Source organism: Pezoporus wallicus, unplaced genomic scaffold (assembly GCF_028554395.1).
Source record: "Pezoporus wallicus isolate ANWC-B61680 ecotype Strahan unplaced genomic scaffold, APGP_CSIRO_Pwel_v1 contig_227, whole genome shotgun sequence".
Taxonomy (NCBI): Eukaryota; Metazoa; Chordata; class Aves; order Psittaciformes; family Psittacidae; genus Pezoporus; species Pezoporus wallicus.
In genome coordinates, this window is record NW_026635704.1 from 18,732,017 (window position 1) to 18,750,798 (window position 18,782).

Genomic DNA, 18,782 nt, shown 5'->3' on the forward strand with positions numbered 1-18,782 from the left:
ATCCAAGAAACACAGTACGTGAACAATTACATCAGTTTGTAAAGTTTCCTTATTACTGGCATTTGGAATATGTATGTTAAGCTGAAATGGTCATTCCCTCCATGCACAGAAATCAGTGATTCACTAGGGATACAATTATATTTCTACTCCAAATGTATATAACATATATGTTTTCATACTTTCTGTCATTCTCTTTCTATAAATTCTGGCAAACATGACCAGGACACAGAAATAGGTATAGTTGTTAGGGATGCCTCTATCAAATCAAAGGACCATTGTCTTCTCTTTCACATGTAAGGCTGGGCATTCGGCTGGTATAAACTAAGGGAGGTTATATGACACTGAGGTGATTTTCCCTTTGAAAATGTACTTTGCCTTTTTGATCAATGTTGGTACATAGGCAAACATCTTCTCCTGCTGGTTAAATAGGGAGAATGTCACTGTTGCTATTAACAATATGGTGAATTCAGAGGGAGTTGTTTTTTTCACAGTCCTCATAGCAGGAACATAGAATCACTTGGTTGGAAAAGTCCTTTAAGATCAGTAAATCCAACCATAAACCTAATGTGCCAAGTCCACCACTAAACCATGTCCCCAAGTGACACATCTAAGCATTTTTTAAATACCTCCAGGAATCAGGACTCCAACACTTCGCTGGGCAGCCTGGCATCTCTCATCTTAAAACACCAGTCCCACATTTACTGGTTTCATGAAGCTCCTCAAATGCGGCAAGATCCAGCAGCTGCGACATGCCTACAACATCTCCTGAAGGAGATTCTCAGAAAAGACAGAACAGACGCTCTTTCCTGTCCCTATTCAGTACCTCCTTTCAATTGGGATGATCTCTGGAGCGAGAACCCTTACAGGCCCCTCCAAAGCAGCTATGACAAAATGTAATACTGTTGTGGCTGGGGAGATAGTTTCTCCACAGAAAGCTGGTTTATTCTAAGCATCCATATCTATTCATATTCATTGGCAACTTCCAGAAAGAGCAACACTGACAGAAAGATATGCAGCAGAGGGGCTTAATTCGTAAATTGCAACAATACACTAACTTATGCTGATTATTCAAACCCTCTTGTCTTTTATAGAGGGAACTTTTATACAGGGAACACCAGAACCATTGCATCGGATCAGCCATGACAGCCCACTGCCCATCTCCAGCAGTGGACAACTTCAGATGTTTTCACATAGACCTAAAAATCCCACAGAAGACAGGTACGGCAAAATCTGGCTCCAATCAAGCTTGCAGTTTAAGCCCTACTAGTTGGAGACAAATTTAAGCCCTCTGTCATCATTAACCAATTTTAACATACTTTAAAACTTTTCTGTTAGCAGAGAAATTATAATTATTGAATTTATCAACTTCAATATACTGAATTTAATTTTGTGTTGTGCGTTTTGCCTTCTCCTATCTTTTTCTGCTTAGACTGAGCATGACAGAATTTTAAGGACTTTTCCAAAATGGCTTGTTAAAAAGTTGAACACTACATAAACTGGTTTTCACACACAAAACGGATCAAGTTTTACTTGGTCTGCAGTGCTTCATATTTCCTTACTGAAAACATTAGCATCCGATGAGTACTGTCTACATGAAACCACAACCCTACACTTTTGCTAGCATAAAGTTTTGCAGTGAAAAAGTACAAGAGAACTATGGGTTAAGTAACTGAAATATTTGATAGAAGCAGAAAGGATATATTAATTACTTGAATGGATGTTTTCTCCAGAAGTTTAGAACAACTTGCATGTTCCCACCAACATATGTAAAAATACTAGCAAAGCAGCAGGAGTAGAAAATGAATTATTCTGAAAAAGTAAAAGCTGCCTGGAATTATTTTTACATAGCTGTATTCTAAAGTCTCCCTCAGTAAGGAAGTTCTCATTTAAAATGTATGAATTATTCAGTAATTTTTAAAACCTAAAGTTTCTGAAATCAGGGGAAAGACCTAAAATAAAACTTTTGAATCAGAATTTATTCAAAATGTGGTAGAACATATGTCTCCAATTACATGATTATTTTATAGCTTGAGGCATGAAAAACAATATAATTTGAAAACAAATCAGACTTACATTTCTTGACTGCATTATACCTCCTCAGTGACTCACAATGAGTTTTCTTCACATTCCTCACAAGTCTGCAACTTTTCCCCACAAGACATGGCCACGTACAAACCACGATACATGTTATGCTACACGACTGCTCTAACAGAACTCCTATTTTGTAGTGACCATGAAATAGACCTGAAGAGGTTCTCAGTTTTGGCATGCTCTATTCCTGGTTTATGGAATGACTTTGTGCTAAGTCCCAGTCTTTTTGTGTCTCAGCTTTTGTGTCTGCATAATTAAAATAATACACTTGTGCATTTGTTGAAGGTTTTCAGGCTTTGGGGAGGTTTAGGAGGTTTTTGCATGCAAAATCTACTATATAAATTTACATTTATCATTTAAAGAAATTTATTATTTAAATTACTATTATCACTTCATGCCTGTACTGCCACTAAAATGAAGCTCAAATATGTCATGAAGGAGTGTTGGCACCTCCCAGAGTATAAATGCACAATGGGTCTTCAAGATTTCAAAGGTAAGATTTTTAAAGTTTGTAGAGGATCTTTCTTTCTGTTTGCTATAATGCTCTGTTTACTCATGCTGTGACCAAGTAGAAAAGACTAATATATTGTACAGACTGTTCATACTTTTTATAGCAGTAACTTGATTTTTAACTGGGAACAAACGTCCTTTCTATGCAAGTGAGAAAACTCAACCTTTATATTTAAGTCCTAAAGGAATGGCTATCCTTTAGGTGTTTTATAGGAGTCCAATTTGCTTTCAAGAAGGGGAATGATCTTATTTACTTAAGCTGCCTGAAGAATTGACTGGAAATTATAAGTTTTGTATTAATAACCCGTTATTCACTTCAGTAAACCACCAACAATGCATGAAGTATCACCTTGATAACTGTGGCCATATGATTAATTTAGCAGGTCCTAAAAATATCCATAATTTACATAGTATTCCTATCATCTAAGCCTACCTTAGAGCTATCTTCTCCTTCATCTTCATGGACTGAACTGGATGGTGAAGGAGTTGCAGATTTGCTTCCAGGTGGAGAGGGCGAGTTGTGAGGAACATTGTTTCCACCCATATTCAAACCAAGCTGTGCACTGAGCTGGGACTGGTTAATAGTAGTCAGCTGCCCGTGCTGCATCATTCCTGGCTGCCTAATATCTGCAGGTTGAACCCTTGGCCTCATGGTTGCCATCTGAGGATGGGAACTATACTGGGCTCCTTCTGTATTCCGTAAATCTTGCATCTACAAGAGGAAAAAAACTGTATTAAGCATATCACTAATAAAGTGTTCTGTTCCTTTAGACCTCAGTTGGCCTGATCGGCTATATAAGGCTTAAAAGAAATTACAAGTACTTAAATAAACATGTAAATACTGAAAATAAACAGAGTAAGGATATGATTGACATTCGCATAACAGTGATGGTTATAAACTACTCAGGCTCTAGTCTCAGACCAGGGGAATAGAAGGGCACTGCTTCCTGTAACTGCGTGTATAGCATTTCAGAAATGCTAACAAACAGGGACAGGTTTGTACTCTTAAGTTCAGAACCAGATCAGAACATGCATATCCTCAAAACTACAGGTAATTTCCAGGTCTTACTTTTCTTCTTAGGATTTCTGTGTGTGAGCTATGAATCTGGGAGCTGCAGTTTTGAGTCTGAGTATGTAGTATGAGGTCAAAATCCATTTTGCCTGGTGCTGCTCAATGAGGTACTGGAATTTTCAGGATTCAGATGACTGACAAGAAGGATGCATTGATAGACTGATTAAATGATTTCTAAGTTGATTTGCTGCTAAGACATATATGGACAGAAAGCTCAGAAATTGTGGGATTGACAAATGAATCCATTGTGCTATGTGGGTCACCGCTTCTTAGCATTAACGAGACATACTATTTTAATGCAAGCAACAAATTCAGTCTTTGCAAGGATAAGAATTAAAAGCACTGGAGGATGAAACTCCTTTCTTGTCCAGAGGTCAAATGCACCATACATACATTACAGCTGATTGCCTGTAACATCTTTTCAGTATATTCATATGGAAACATGACGAATAGCAAACAGCATGAGGGAGAAGCTCAGATTTAAGCTAAAGGTGTTTGGTGGGTGATTTAAAATAGAAGTGTTGTCATGGTTTAAGCCTAACCGGTATCTCAGAACCACGCGGTTTCTTGCTCACACCCCCCCCCCAACTTCTTTCTCCTTCTGCTCCCAGAGGGATGGGGAGGAGAATGGAAAGAATGTAACTCCCATGAGCTGAGATAAGAACAGTCCAGCAACTAAGGTATAACACAAATCACTACTGCTACCACCAGTAATAATAATGATAAGGGAAATAACAAGGGAAGAGAATAAAACCGCTCACCACACGCCAACCGATACCCAGCCCGACCCAAGCAGAGATCTAGCTCTTCTGGACAGCTGCCCCCAGTTTATATACTGGGCATGACATGCTGTGGTATGGAATACCTCTTTGGGTAATTTGGGTCAGGTGTCCTGTCTCTGCTTCCTCCCGGCTTTGCCTCCTCCCTGGCAGAGCATGAGGCTCACAAAGTCCTTGGTCAGAGTAAACATTACTGAGAGACAACTAAAAACATCGGTGTTATCAGCACTATTCCCAGGCTGAAAGTCAAAACCACAGCTCTGCACCAGCTACTAAGAAGGAGAAAAATGACTGCTACTGCTGAACCCAGGACAAGTGTCAATTGAAATGAAATAGATACAATTGTCTTTCTGTGCATCAGACAAACATGCCTCACATATCGAGTGGAATCTGACAGGAACCACCATTGTGTAAGTTCCATTATGATAAGGACATGTGTTAATGGTTCAATGTATTAACATAACCACATTTATTCTAGTGACAGTCTTTGTTAGACATGTCATCTGAATTGTCTAAAGATCATTCAGATTTTTTTTTAAACTTTTTATACCTTGTGACTTCTATAACCTATCTCGCTGTCATGCACACACTTCTATATATCACAGCCACCTCCGTAAGATACCTTTCAACCAGTAACACATAGAAAAGATAAACTTGTAACTTCACCTTTTTCCCTTATTAATGATAGTGTAGAAATTTATCAGTTTTAGGGAGATACTCTAAGAGCTTGGGAATTGATTTTTGTAAAGCTTATTTGTTGGCAGTAAATCAAACTAATAATACCATTAGTTATGGCATACTTACCACTTTACATGTACATGTGTCTCCGAAAAGTATTTCAAATGGCTTCTGACAATGTGACAACACACTTATACCTGTATTTATATTGCTTTAGAAATTAATAGCTTTTGGTAAAAAAGGTTTATTGATACAAACATGTTCAAGTTCACTTACTGACTACCAAGGCACTGTAGGAGAGGAGCAGAGACAGTGCAGTGTATGAAATCAGCTGAAGGCTGAAATTTGAATCCTGCCAAACATTTATATTTTTAGAGATTGCTACTGACTTTTTGTTCCCTTCCCTCCAGTATCAACTCCCCTCCTCACAAACATATTAGCCTTGAAAGCTATCATTATCTCTGCCTCTAGCAGACAACCTGTATCAAGACAGTTGTGCCCATGAAGCTCTAACTGCTGCTCAGCCATTTTGCTCTAGATCCAGCTGTTTGGGCTGGGCAGCAGCTGGGAATGGGGATCAGGAGTGCCCAGGCTATTCTGGAAACCCACCCAGCCCTTGTATGCTAGGGTCAGGGAGGCAAAACTCTCCAAAAGCCCTCCCTCCACCCTGTCTGCAGCGCTCCAGCCTCAGGGTGTGTGTGTGCCCTCCCCAGGGTGCCTGCCACCCTGCAGGAGATGAGCCCATGCCGCTCCACTTGCGAACACCCCGAGTTTTCATGGGGCAGCACCCTGTGGTGTCAGAGCAGGGCTGCGAATAAACTCTCTCACAAAAGACTGGAAAAGCAAGACTGCTCTTAAATAAGAAAACACATTATAAGGATTTGATAAACCCTATAAAGGAAACAAGCACTATTTGAAACTCCGAACAACTCTTATTTTGAATGAAGTTGCTAAGTATCTATCTCTGAAAGCAGGGCAAAGGTTATAATTTTAATTATTTTTCCCCAAGTAAAATATAATACAATTGCTATTATTTAAATGATCTCTCCTTTATTAAAAAAAAATCTTCATATGGGATTCAAATATTATCAGATAGATACTACAGGAAATTCTGTGTTGTCATCCTGAAACAACATATATTTTTAAACAGTCTCTGATTTACTTTTATCTCCGGCTCTGAACATGCACTGTGTTTTCAGATAAACAACTGGACAGTACTGGACATGTGCCCATACAAAAAATGTGTGTGTGTGCATGTATATTTGCAAGAGAGCCCTTCACTACTGAAATTCTGGGGACTGCAAATGAGCTGGTGCAGTACAGAAAAGCCCCAGTATTTTTCTTTTCACATGAACTCAGCCTGTCTTCTAAATTTTTAAATCACAAAAATACCAGGCTACCTTTATGAAAGTGGGTGTAAACAGCAAGTTTGTTTAACAGTACATGTTCCCTTTTAGTTGCTAAGCCTTAAACACTCACCTACCAAGCAGTTACGGTAGGCAGAGAACCTGCCAGGATAAGCCTATTGCATAGAGCTGTGGCCCTCAGTAAGGAGGATCCATATCTGCAGATGAGGATTTATTCTCACCTCTCTGCTATGCACCGCAGAGCCTGCCTTCCCTCAACCTTCCCCTTCCTAATGAAAAAGTGAGATTGTCTAAGAAAATGGAAACTGCTCATTCCTTCAGTAAGAATGGGCAGCTAACTGCATAACTGTGAAGAGCTGTGAGACAACACCATGAAAAGCATGTGAAGATGAACCTTCAGGGTTCTTAAAGGATCAATAAACCAAAAACTTCCATCTTCCCTGTTGGGTTCAGGAACAGTCCTACCCATGACTGGGTCACTGCTGTGGCGTGACAGTACGTCCCTGTTTCAAACACCATGATGACCTCCTCTCTCCAGGAACAGTGTCACTAATCAGCTATACTCTCTGGCAACATCATATGCAGAGTATGACCAATTTATTTTAAATTACTTCAAAATCAGAAGCTTCCTATTCCTTGTTCCTCCAGATGGGAGCTTTACAAAACCCACCAATGTGTAGCTGTGCTGGAGCCATATTCCGTATGCAGAGGCAATATTGTGAACACACTTCTGCTGAATGCAAAGCTGAATACAAATCCTTCCGGGTGGCAGAATGCCAAATGGAAGAACAAAGTTAAAGAGTTTGAGTGATACAGAGGATAAAGACAGTCTTAAAGTGATGCCTTCAATGGTCTCTCTGATGAGGTAATAATGATAATATCTTGCACTTTAATATCATTCTCCATCTGTCAGTTCCAGGATGTTTCACAACTTGTGTTATATTCAGCTTTAGAACATGCCTATTTTATTTTGGTTTGACTAATGGGGAAGCTATGATACATTTCTTTTCACTGCTTTTTTTTTTTTTTTTTGCTGTTTGCATTTCGCTTATAAGCAGAAACTGAGCATCTACCCATATAAGTGTTTGCAAGTTAAAAGAGATAGTGAAAGCCACTCATTCTGTGGTGTGCATTGATAACCCTTATTGGCACATGTTTAGTCCAAAAGCAGAACAGGGCTGTCTGGCTGAAAACAAGCTCCTAGTCCCTACTGCTCAAATCTCCTAAGTTACTAAGAATAAAACTAAAATGCTTAAAAAATAAGATCAAAATTCTCCCTATCAGCTTAAAGCAAAACCGAAACAAAGTATACAATGCAAAATACAGTGATACCATCCCTGCACAGAAACATCTTACTGCAGGACAATGTGAGTACAGTATCCTAATCACAGAACCACAGAAAATAGTGCTAGAAGGGACCTCAAAAGGTTATTTAGTTCAACACTATCTCACAGCAGGATTACCTATACCTAAATAATTTCTGACAGATGTTTGTCTAACCTCTTCATAACCTCCCTAGGTAATTCTTGTGCTTAACTATCCTTACAGTGGAAAGGGCTTTTATTCTGTAATGTCTCACCTAAATCTCCTTTGTTGCAATTTAAACCTACTGCTTTTTTGCTGTGCTCCCAGTGGACATGAGGAATGTTTTTCTCCTTCTTTACAGAAAAGTTCTACACACTGGAAGGCTATTATGAATTTCCTTTCAGTTTTTTCTTCTTTAGACTAAACAACTAAACCTGAAGATTGAAAGGTTTTGGGTTTTTTTTTTTTGCTGCACCTCTGATCATTCTTCCTGCTGTCCTCTGGACTGTGTCCAATAACCTTCAACTTTCTTGAACTATTATACCCACAAATACAGATATTCTTATCTGACATAGCATTCAGAAAGAATCCTTCATCTCTCCCAGGATATAGCATTAAAAAATCCAAATCCCTAATTATCTCTCTTTTTGATACCAGTTAGCTTAACCCATGCACAATGCAGAAAGTGCAAAATTGCAGAACTCTCAACTAACGTCACAGAAGGTGTTTTTAGGAAGCAAATAGTTTTTTTCTAAGAAGCGTTAGGCAGGCAGTTTCAAAAGGAAAGTGCTGTTAGAAAAATAATTCCCACATTATTTTTCTTGTTATAATTAAGAACTGTGATGCAAAATCTCTGAAAAGCTGTGAAAGTCCGAACTGCCCCTCTGTATATAAACTAATTAAAAATAAATGTTATTATTAAATGAAAGAAGAAACCCAGGTTGCTTTAAACAGACTGAAGTAAATACAGCAGGTCTAAGTATACTCAAAGCCACTGAGGATTATACACTGGAGATGAAAACATTAAGACATAAGGAGAAATACACAGGGCTTACTCACTGAAGCAAGTGGAGATCACATACCTCACTACCCCAGGTAAATTTATATGAAGGCACAGCAGGCATTATTTCTGTAACAACCGTCAAGTCTTATAATGATTTTTGCTTAGTTTTCTACTAGCTGAGAGCTCTTATGAACTATTCTGATGGACACCGTAGCAGTGGTTGACAGTTCTTTGCTTTTGTTTAAGTGGTCAAGGCAAATCAGAGAGCATCAATTTTTTATACTACACATACAGAAGCTGTTTCAATCAGTTAATTAAAAAAAAAAAAGAACTGGGAGAAAACCTCAGGGAGTCTGTCATGGTTTAAGCCCAGATGGTAGCTCAGAACCACGTAGCCGCTAACTCACTCCCCCTATTTATTGCCCCCTGCTCCCAGAGGGATGAGGAGGAGAATCAAAGAATTTAACTCCCACAGGCTGAGATAAGAACAGTCTGGTAACTAAGGTATAACACAAACCACTACTGCTACCACCAGTAATAATAATGATAAGGGAATGCTCCATCCCTGGCAGTGTTCAAGGCCAGGTTGGACAAAGCCTTGGGTGACATGATTTAGTGTGAGGTGTCCCTGCCCATGGCAGGGAGGTTGGAACTAAATGGTCTTTTCCAACCCTAACTATTCTATGAAATAACAAGGGGAGAGAATACAACCACTCACCACCCACTGACCAATACCCATCCTGACCCGAGCAGCAATCTCGGCATTCCAGGTACCTGCCCCCAGCTTATAAATTGGGCATGACGTGCTGTGGTATGGAATACCCCTGTGGGTAGTTTGGGTCAGGTGTCCTGTCTCTGCTTCCTCCCGGCTTCCCCTCCTCCCTGGCAGAGCATGAGACTCAGAAAGTCCTTGGTCAGAGTAATCATTACTGAGCAACAACTAAAACATTAGTGTGTTACTAGCACTGTTCCCAGACTGAAGTCGAAAACACAGCACTGCACCAGCTACTAAGAAGGAGAAAAATGACTGCTAGTGCTGAACCCAGGACAGCAGGGTCTTAGATGAAATGTATGAAGACACCCACAGTGTCCTTACTTCTTCAGTGGGGTCACTCACCTGAGTCTCCACGTAGTCATCACAGGCATTCTTTAGTAGACAGAAGGGGTGTCTTTTATTAGTCATTTATAGTCTTATTGATATTCCTGGGACAACTTATGCCACTGCCTGTGCCATATTAAGTCTGAATATTTGTCTGTTCCCAAATAATGCTAATTAAAATGCAGCACTAGCCCCAGTTGTGCCAAGCTCCTGAAAAGCTATGAGATTTGCTTAGAAATGTTACAGTTTTTATTTTAGATGTTTTAGCTGTTTTCTGCAATTAGCCAGTGTACATCTGCAAGATGTTTCCCAGTGACACAGAGATGCTCATTAAAAAGAGAGTGAAAAAAAAAAAAGAAAGAATTAATGAATTCCTACGTAATCATTTGGCTCTCTAAGTCAAGGTTTCAAAAGAGGAGAAAAGATAACATTAAGCTGCCAGACAGGTTTGCAAGAGGTGATATACAGAGAAGGAACTGTGTTTGGGAGACCATACTCACCATTTACGATCAAACCAAACAACTGCAAAACTGAAGAAACGTTTGTTTGTTTTTTTAAATGATCCAAAATGCAAGCAATATTCATCATACAGTCAGGGCTAAGTTTAAACTTAGAAGAGTAAAAATACAGAAATGTCCTTTTTAGACAGCTTTCATTAAGTTCATACTGATAATCAAGCAGTGAGACCTCACAGTTATTCAGTGCATGATGGTGGTTAGGGTCCCAGACTAATAGCAACCGAATCAAAAGCAAACCATGCAGTTTCATGTGTTGTTTTCCATCATGGTGATGCTACTCAGTGAGATAACTTAAACTTTGAGGTAACGTGAGCATCTGCATTTGTGCACCAGACAAAAACAAAAAGTGACCCCAGTATTTAGAAGTTCGAAATCTGACAAGAAGCCAGGATTCACTAATTAGAGTGGATAAAACTTGTAACTGCTCTATATGTCCTGTCATGAGCAAACGACGATGAAACACAAAGATCCACATTCTATCAAATCTTTATTTCTGTTCAGTTAAAGTAGAAATTAGACCTGCAACCCAGTCTTCTTTTAGCACATATATAAGAGAACGACTACTAAAGAAATATTTGTTATGAAAGCTAAGGTTACTATAAAAGGACCACAGAGGACCATTCAAAACACATTAAAAGGAATAACTCAAAGCACCATCTAACAGAGGAAGGGATGTGTGTTTTTATCATCTCATTTTCATAATTCTCCTCTGTATCAGCTAACTGCATAATGAAAGACTAACTTTTAAAGTAAGTGGGCATTTGGGGAATATTTTAGTGTTTTACACAAGCGTAATTTATATACTATGACCAGTGCATTTGCAGGATAAAATGAAAGGGTCATTCAAAATTTCTGTTGATTACGAAAAGTCTTTAAATTAAATGGCAGAAACCTCACATGTAAAAAGAACTCTAAACTAAAAAAAAAAAAAAACCCAAACCACAACCCCCCCCCATAACTATTAAATTTTACTACTCTAATCTTTTCAAAATCATTCTGTTAAAAATTAAACCACTTCAGGCTGTTTTATAGAGTACTAGTTCTGTAAGTGATCTTAAGCTCCTTTAAAACAATTATATATTCAAAATTTGACTGCAAAATTTTATAGCACGATCACATAATGACAAGAATGCAGTAATATAGTTTCTATATTTCTTGGTACGCAGTTAATTTGGTGACTATTAACATTCTTTTCTACTTTATGCTTTAATATCCTTTGAGTCACACAGGGCCAAGGTCTCTAAACTAATCATAAAAAACTACCGACTGCTATTCACTCTAATATAATAACCCTTTATTTAAAACAACCTCCAATAAATTTCATTATAAGAAGTTATTAAAAGGGTTAAAAACCTATTAAATGTCAAAGAATTTGCCTGACTCAAACTTCTAATAAAGAAACAGAATAGGCTTTCTTTCTGAATTATTTAAATCTTTACTGACTGTGCACTGAACCATGAAATTAGAAAAGTGTTATTAGAAGTGTTCTCTGGTTTTTATAAAAGTTGTAGCACAGAATATATCAAACCACAGTCTTTAACCAGACTAGTTAAAGAAATAGGTTTTTAATCCTGAATACATGGTTTTCACTGATATAAAGGGTCATAATTAAAAGTCTGGCCTGGAAGCTGAAGATAATAAAATTATTATTACAGTAGCATACATGCTCATTTGGTATATTCTGGATGCATGTTTTCATTTTAATTTGGACAAGTATCTTTAATTTTGTTTGATCTTGCAAAGTCCACCAATTTGGACCCTCTCATCAAACAATTAAACTTTTAATAGTGACTCATTTTAAAGAATTAATGGTGAATAATTTGTGTTATCTTTTTTTCTCTTTTTTTAAGTGTCTTATATTTAACAGCAGGTGTAAGTTGACAGTAGACAAATGGAATCTAGGAGGTACAAGTCAAATATTTTAGCACGCATCTGATAACAATATTATTCCTTTACTGCCTTTTTTCTGCAAATAGAAATAAAACCAGTTTCTATTTCACCAGTTATTTACATAAGGAAAACAATCACGCATTTCATATTTATTTGAGTGATGCTAAACAACTCCTGTGGCAGCAGTCTGTTCACAGGTTCACTCAAACACACCTGAATCAATGGCCTTTCATCAAGAGTAATGAAGTCAGAAGGAGACTTGAGACAATAATTTCTCCCTTTCTTTTAGACAATAAAAATAGATGCATCCAAGTACATGAAATTATTAAGTCTAGGAATACAAACTAGATCCTTGGAAATACTGTGAACAGTGTGAAGCTAAGGCTTGCTGTTGGGCAGGAGGGAAAAGGGGATGTAGGCAGCTACTGTTGTCTTTGCAGTGCGTTGCTGCTGTGACTACCACCACCACAGTAGCCAGCGTGAGATTGCTGTAACCTTTGCAGGCCTCTGCGATATCCTATCCTATTATAGTTTCTCATATTCTATTCTATTCTAGACTATTCTAACCTAATTTTACCTGCTTTTTTATTACGTTCACCACAACAGTATCACACTATCTTCCTGCAGCTGGGTATGTGACTATCACCTGTCACACGTTCGCTCTGTCTGCTTTAACAAAGGTATCCTGACCACATGATCCATCTCTCTCTACCCCAAAGTAAAGGAAGCTGTATTGGACACATTTATATTAACAAAACAGACTGGAGAGTCTTTCTTCAATCAGTAGGTGATTTGTAAATTTTCCAACGGATTTGCCCAGGATGGATCTGGCCACATGAGAGCAGAGAGTCCTAAGTACAGTGCAGGGCCTTAAAAGTAGTTGTGTATCTCCCAGTGATGACACCATATCTGCCACTGAATGTTTTCACACATATTTTAAATCTTTTATATGGTCATGTTAATCTGTAGAAGACTGGGGGACTTAGCATTTAAATACATAAATTTCCAATGAAATATTCATATCCATCACGTTATGTATTTCAAAATAAAGTGGAGCTTGCCTAGCATTTAGGAAATAAACTGGAAATATTAGAAGTAGACTGAGATGTTTAAATAAAGGCATTTAACGATGTTTAGACTTAATAAACAATAACATGTAACTTGACTACAGCATTTACTATGTCAAGACTCCATGTGAATCATTTGTGTATGCCAATGTTCATATGCTTAGGGCAACACAGATGCCCTAACATAGAGTTAGTCATTTGCTAACTCAATAGGTGTGAAATTCCTTGAGGAAGATGTTGAGATCTTGAATGAACAAGTAACCATTTGAATTCTAGTCCATTCAGGCTCTTATATTGTTTTAATGAGCTTGGTTTCAGTGAGGGATGGCTGTCCAAGCAGAAGCTACTAACGTACAATCATTAATAACAGATACAATGGGGAAAAATGCTGAAAGGCGAAACAGAAAATAAAAGACCTGTAACTGCAAATCATTCTTGGTGACTCCATACTGTATACCATTGCAGTTCATGCTCTCTGCCTTATTTCTCATCTCCTCTTGAAAAAGCTCCACCCTAGCTTTGTAATGTTGCATTATTTCCGTGAACAGCAACAAATTCTAGAGCTTGATGGTGAATTGGGGTCTGCCCTTCTTACCCCATGTGTCATGTGAAGTTAAAGGACAATGAATAGCTCTTTCTAGTTGGTGAGTTTGATCAAAACCCCCTATGAAATAGTCAATATTCTATATAAAGCAAAAAAGTTTTCAAAAGTGACTCATCTGAAATATATGTCCAGCTAACTTGTGTCCTTCTGTGCCTTTTGTGTTTCCTCTTTATCTTGATAATTGTTCCATTTGCCTACCCCAGTGAAGTCTCTGCTGCTCATTGAGTTTAACATCTTATCTGAAAAGCCACATTCCTCAGAATCAATGACAGGATGTCTGCCTAAATGCAGGCCATGTCCAAGTGGGAAAAGACACAAAATTCCTTCTGGTTAGGAAATCACTCTAAACAAGCTGTGACACCCAAAAGGTTGATGTGATATTGGTGTCTCATGTCTCCTACTACAAGAAAACTCTATAGAATCTGATCTGCATCTTATCTCAGTCCCAAGAGATGTCAATTCCTTCACAAAGTTGGACACTGCAGTACAGCACATCAGTTGGAACAAGACATTTTTGAAATATTGTCAGTGAGATTTAACCTAAGTATGCTACTTCACTGAAAAAGGGTTTTGTAAGGGAGGAAGAGGCTGTCTTTTCAGTGTCATCCACCTGTTTAGGCACTGGACAGGAAAAAAAAGGCAGCAAGATATCACATGAAGACCTCTTGCCACCCAGAAGGCAGAGAAAGGACAAACCTGAGCTGCTATATGCTCTAATCATTTCATTACCTTCATCATTAGGCTTATGAGATTTCCTGCTGTTATGCACAGACATTTAATGGACATTGTTTCCATTCCAATGTTGTATGAAGTTAGATCTTTGAAACTGGGGTAACTCAGGCAGGTCTAGTCTGCAATTGTCTTTATTATTCCTCTGGGGCACTGTGATGCAGAACATCCTTGAAATTATTTCTGGAGCCATAATGTCCTATCTGGGGTTGCAGTTTACAGATGGCATTGTGACTACAACAGAACCTCCTATAGAATTAATCATAAGCAAATTCTGTAAGTAAGTCTGTAATTAAGTTTAAGATGGCTGGTTTAGGGAGGCTCAGCTGGCTCAAATTCCTGAAGGCTCATTGATAAATACTACCCCTGTTGACGCAACTAGGACGAGGGGTAACGGGTCCTGAACCCAGGACAAACTTAAACAGGGGAAGTTTAGATTGGATATAAGAAGGAAATTCTTTCCTGTTAGGGTGGTGAGGCACTGGAATAGGTTGCCCAGGGAGGTTGTGAATGCTCCATCCCTGGCAGTGTTCAAGGCCAGGCTGGACGAGGTCTTGGGTGATATGATTTAGCGTAAGGTGTCCCTGCCCATGGCAGGGGGGTTGGAACTAGATGATCTTAAGGTCCTTTCCAACCCTAACTATTCTATGATTCTAACTAGCCATTTCAGCCTTGGATGGAAACAGTGATGCTGTGCTAACTCTTGCATTCCCACACACAACAGTTGGATGAAACTGAACAAACCTTCCTGTAACTGCCTGCCATGCTAAACTCCATAGATTTTGACTGCACAGTACCCATAAATCACCATTGACATGTATTTGCTGAAAACTAAAATAATCTAGGTTTTGAATGTGCATTTTGTGAATTTCTGGACTAAGGTAATTTTCCTTGGTAAAGATCATATTTTTCCTGGCCAATACCAGTAGCACTGAAAAAAAAATCCCATATCCCAAATGATTCTACTTTTCATTAAGTACAAAATCATTACGAAAAACATAATTTAGACTAATAAGAATGAGTTGGACAGCTTAAATTATGTTACTGAAAGGATGTTTTACCAAATATTCCTGTTGCTACGTTGCAGCCCTGTAAATTCTCAGTGTGAGTGATAGCACTAATGGAACTTGAAACAAAAGGTCTGCAAAATGTTTAACTCAGAAGAGATTGTTTTTCATACATATGATCTTGTTACCAAGTGATAAACTTACTTATATTTGTAACTATATTGTCATAGTTTTCCCTGCAATATAAACCTAATGCCATAGCCAAATACTGTGGGGTTTGTAAATGTTAAGCACATGTGTTACTGCTAGGCAAGACACTTTTTCTAAGTTATGAAAAATACGCTTGGCTCTCAGGGAAAAAGCAATTTAATGATATGCTAATAAGTCCATTATTCTTCTCTATTGTATTATTTACAATTTTGTCTCTAAAACCTATTTAACATCTCCAGTGTAATTATCCATCTGCAGCTTGCCAAGTCCAATATTATAATTCTTAAACAAGAAAAATCTCAATTATTTTATTTTCAACTATATAGAAGATGAACAGATATCCAGCAGTCTCAAAAGATTAAAATTAGTAAATCTATTTTGCTTAGCGTTCCTTCTATTAGCTTGCAACAGAAGACCTTCCTGGGAACCTTCTTTTTAATTTAAGAAAATATCTTTATTTTTCTGGTTTGATATTCATAAATATTGGATACCTTCTTTAATAAAGCCCGATCAACTTACCAGAAGGATTTAAGAGAAAAAAGCAAAAAGCCGTAACTTCCAGAAAAGGAATACTTTGGGCAATCACAACTTTTGATTTCTTTTCAAACTCATTATTCAGTCCATCTTTTTTGATTGTGAAGCCTCTTACTGTCCCATTCATCTTCAGAGTAAAGAAGCAACCTTGGTTTGGCCGAGAAAACTTCCTTTTTCCTTTATCTTACAAACTTGTACTTTCAGCATTGCCAAGCAGCAACCAGCAGTGGGGGAAGCGATTTTTTTATGACCATATATACAGTGATGTCACTTTATTCTTGCATGCCAGGAAAGTACACTGGAGTCTGTGGTAAGAATGTTTTGCAATAGAACACTTGTTTTGCATATTCTAACATAGTTAGTGGCAAAACTCAAGGTATATCACCTGTTTTGTATGGAATCCTCTACTATACAGAAAAGGTTTGTAGTGAAATTTAGGGAGGAACCTATTGCTATCTACAAGGGAAAAAAGCAGAATAAAGAAATTTACAGGACAGAAACTCAGGACATTAAAAAACAACCTCGACTGTTCACATAATTACTGAAATTATGAATGCAATTCAGGTAAATACACAAGCATACTACTAGCTAAGCCTCTAACTGGTAATTTGTGTGTGCCTTTACCCAATTTGCATGGGCAATGTTCATAATTACCCTTCCAGGTTCAGTAGATAGATCTCAGGACTCAGTTTACATAAAATCTGACTGAATAACTAATGAAGGACTGATGAAGGATGTAGAAGCAACTAGTGGAATAAGAAAATTAGAAGCATATGGAAAGAAAATAAACTGAATAAAGTCTACTTCAGCTTATACATTAGCCTTTATTTACATTATATTTTGAAAGGGGAAGATACGAGTAATGCCCCTTCAATTATCCTTCCTTCTCCTGTTTTCAATATGCAACATACCCTTTCTGGGAGTCAAGAAACACAATGATTTTCAGAAAGAAAAGCTACATATGTATAGTGTAATTTGTATAGTGTAATATGTATAGTAAGTAAAATTGTAATTTTTAGTGTCTAACTCTTCATCTGAGAAAAGCAGAGGAGTTCCTCATGAATGTAAAGCCAAAACAAGGCCCCAGTGGTTTTTAAACGTAAGCAGTTGAATGAGTTTACAAGTGTCCTCTTTCTCTAAAGAATAAAGGAAACATGCCTCATATGACTGACAGAGGCATTTCAACAAATTATACTTCTGTTGCTACACTTAAAACCACAGAAATAGGAAAATCTTGGCTTTTTTTTTTGTTTGTTTTTCCAGAATACAAGAGAATAAAAGAATTTGTGAATGAAAACCATGCCTAGATAGTTCTGTTAACCTTGATCATTAACTACAAAAAAAACCCAACCAACCATTGACATTCCATTTACATTATAGGTTTCTAAGGAGAACTGCACCATAATACATAGAAAATATGACTATGTTAAGAGAAAAGAAAGCATCCTAAAGTGCCTTCCATGATACTATCTATGGAAGCTACAACCTATTATGGAAACCTTAAAATCAAGCCCCTCCATTTAATTACCTCTATGTGTTTATAAATTTAATTTTAAAGAATTTTAATCCCTGTATCAGTAATAGCAAAACATATTTTAAACTTAAAAAAATTATATATTTAAATTTAGATTATTTAGAAATTTACTTTGAAAATTCTGTGCTGCTTTTGCACAGTGTAATGCTATGTTTGGCCTTTACGAAACCTGAAATGGACTGCTTTATTTCTCAAAGTTGAGTAAAACAGCATCTGACATAAGAAGTGTGTTTTTTTTAAGAGAGATTGCTCAGATATAGTCATATATAGAATGCTTGCTCCCCATGATAACTCAGATTAATCTTTTAACATTATTAAATTTTACTCCTGCGAGCACTGTAGAGTCAACAGTCATAGGATATTAAGTGGGGCTCTATTCCTGCTAAGAAACAGTAAACTGTATTCTTAAATGAATTCTAGATGAATTATCAGCCTCTGCCACCTAAAACAATCCCACTCAAGCACAACAGAGAGAAAAGGGCTGACATACGAGAAACAAACCAGCAAATCCTTGCTCACAAACAAGTAATATTTGCTGTGTCTTAAAAGTATTGCTGAGATAATTTAGTTTGAGAATTACTGACACATGATAAACATTGCTCCATATCGTGTCAGTGGTATTACAATGTTCTGAAAAATAACATTTTGCAGTGTTTAAAATAGATGCTATATCTTCCGTTCCAATGAAAAATGTTTTGCATTTAAGTAACTATCACTACTAGCTAGGGACTACAACAAAAATTAAAACCATTATGAAGAGAACCAAAGAAGTAGTGCCTCCTTCC

The 18,782-nt window shown here is 37.5% G+C and overlaps 1 protein-coding gene across 2 annotated transcripts in view; it reads right to left on the minus strand.

Moving 5' to 3' along the window:
* TOX (thymocyte selection associated high mobility group box) overlaps positions 1 to 18,782 on the minus strand; it is a 225,492-nt gene that overhangs the window by 42,689 nt on the left and 164,021 nt on the right. For both annotated transcript variants that reach the window (XM_057397851.1, XM_057397850.1), the window contains exon 4: positions 3,035 to 3,313. In XM_057397851.1, coding sequence (XP_057253834.1) covers positions 3,035 to 3,313 — 279 coding nt within the window. The remainder of the gene's footprint in view (positions 1 to 3,034; positions 3,314 to 18,782) is intronic.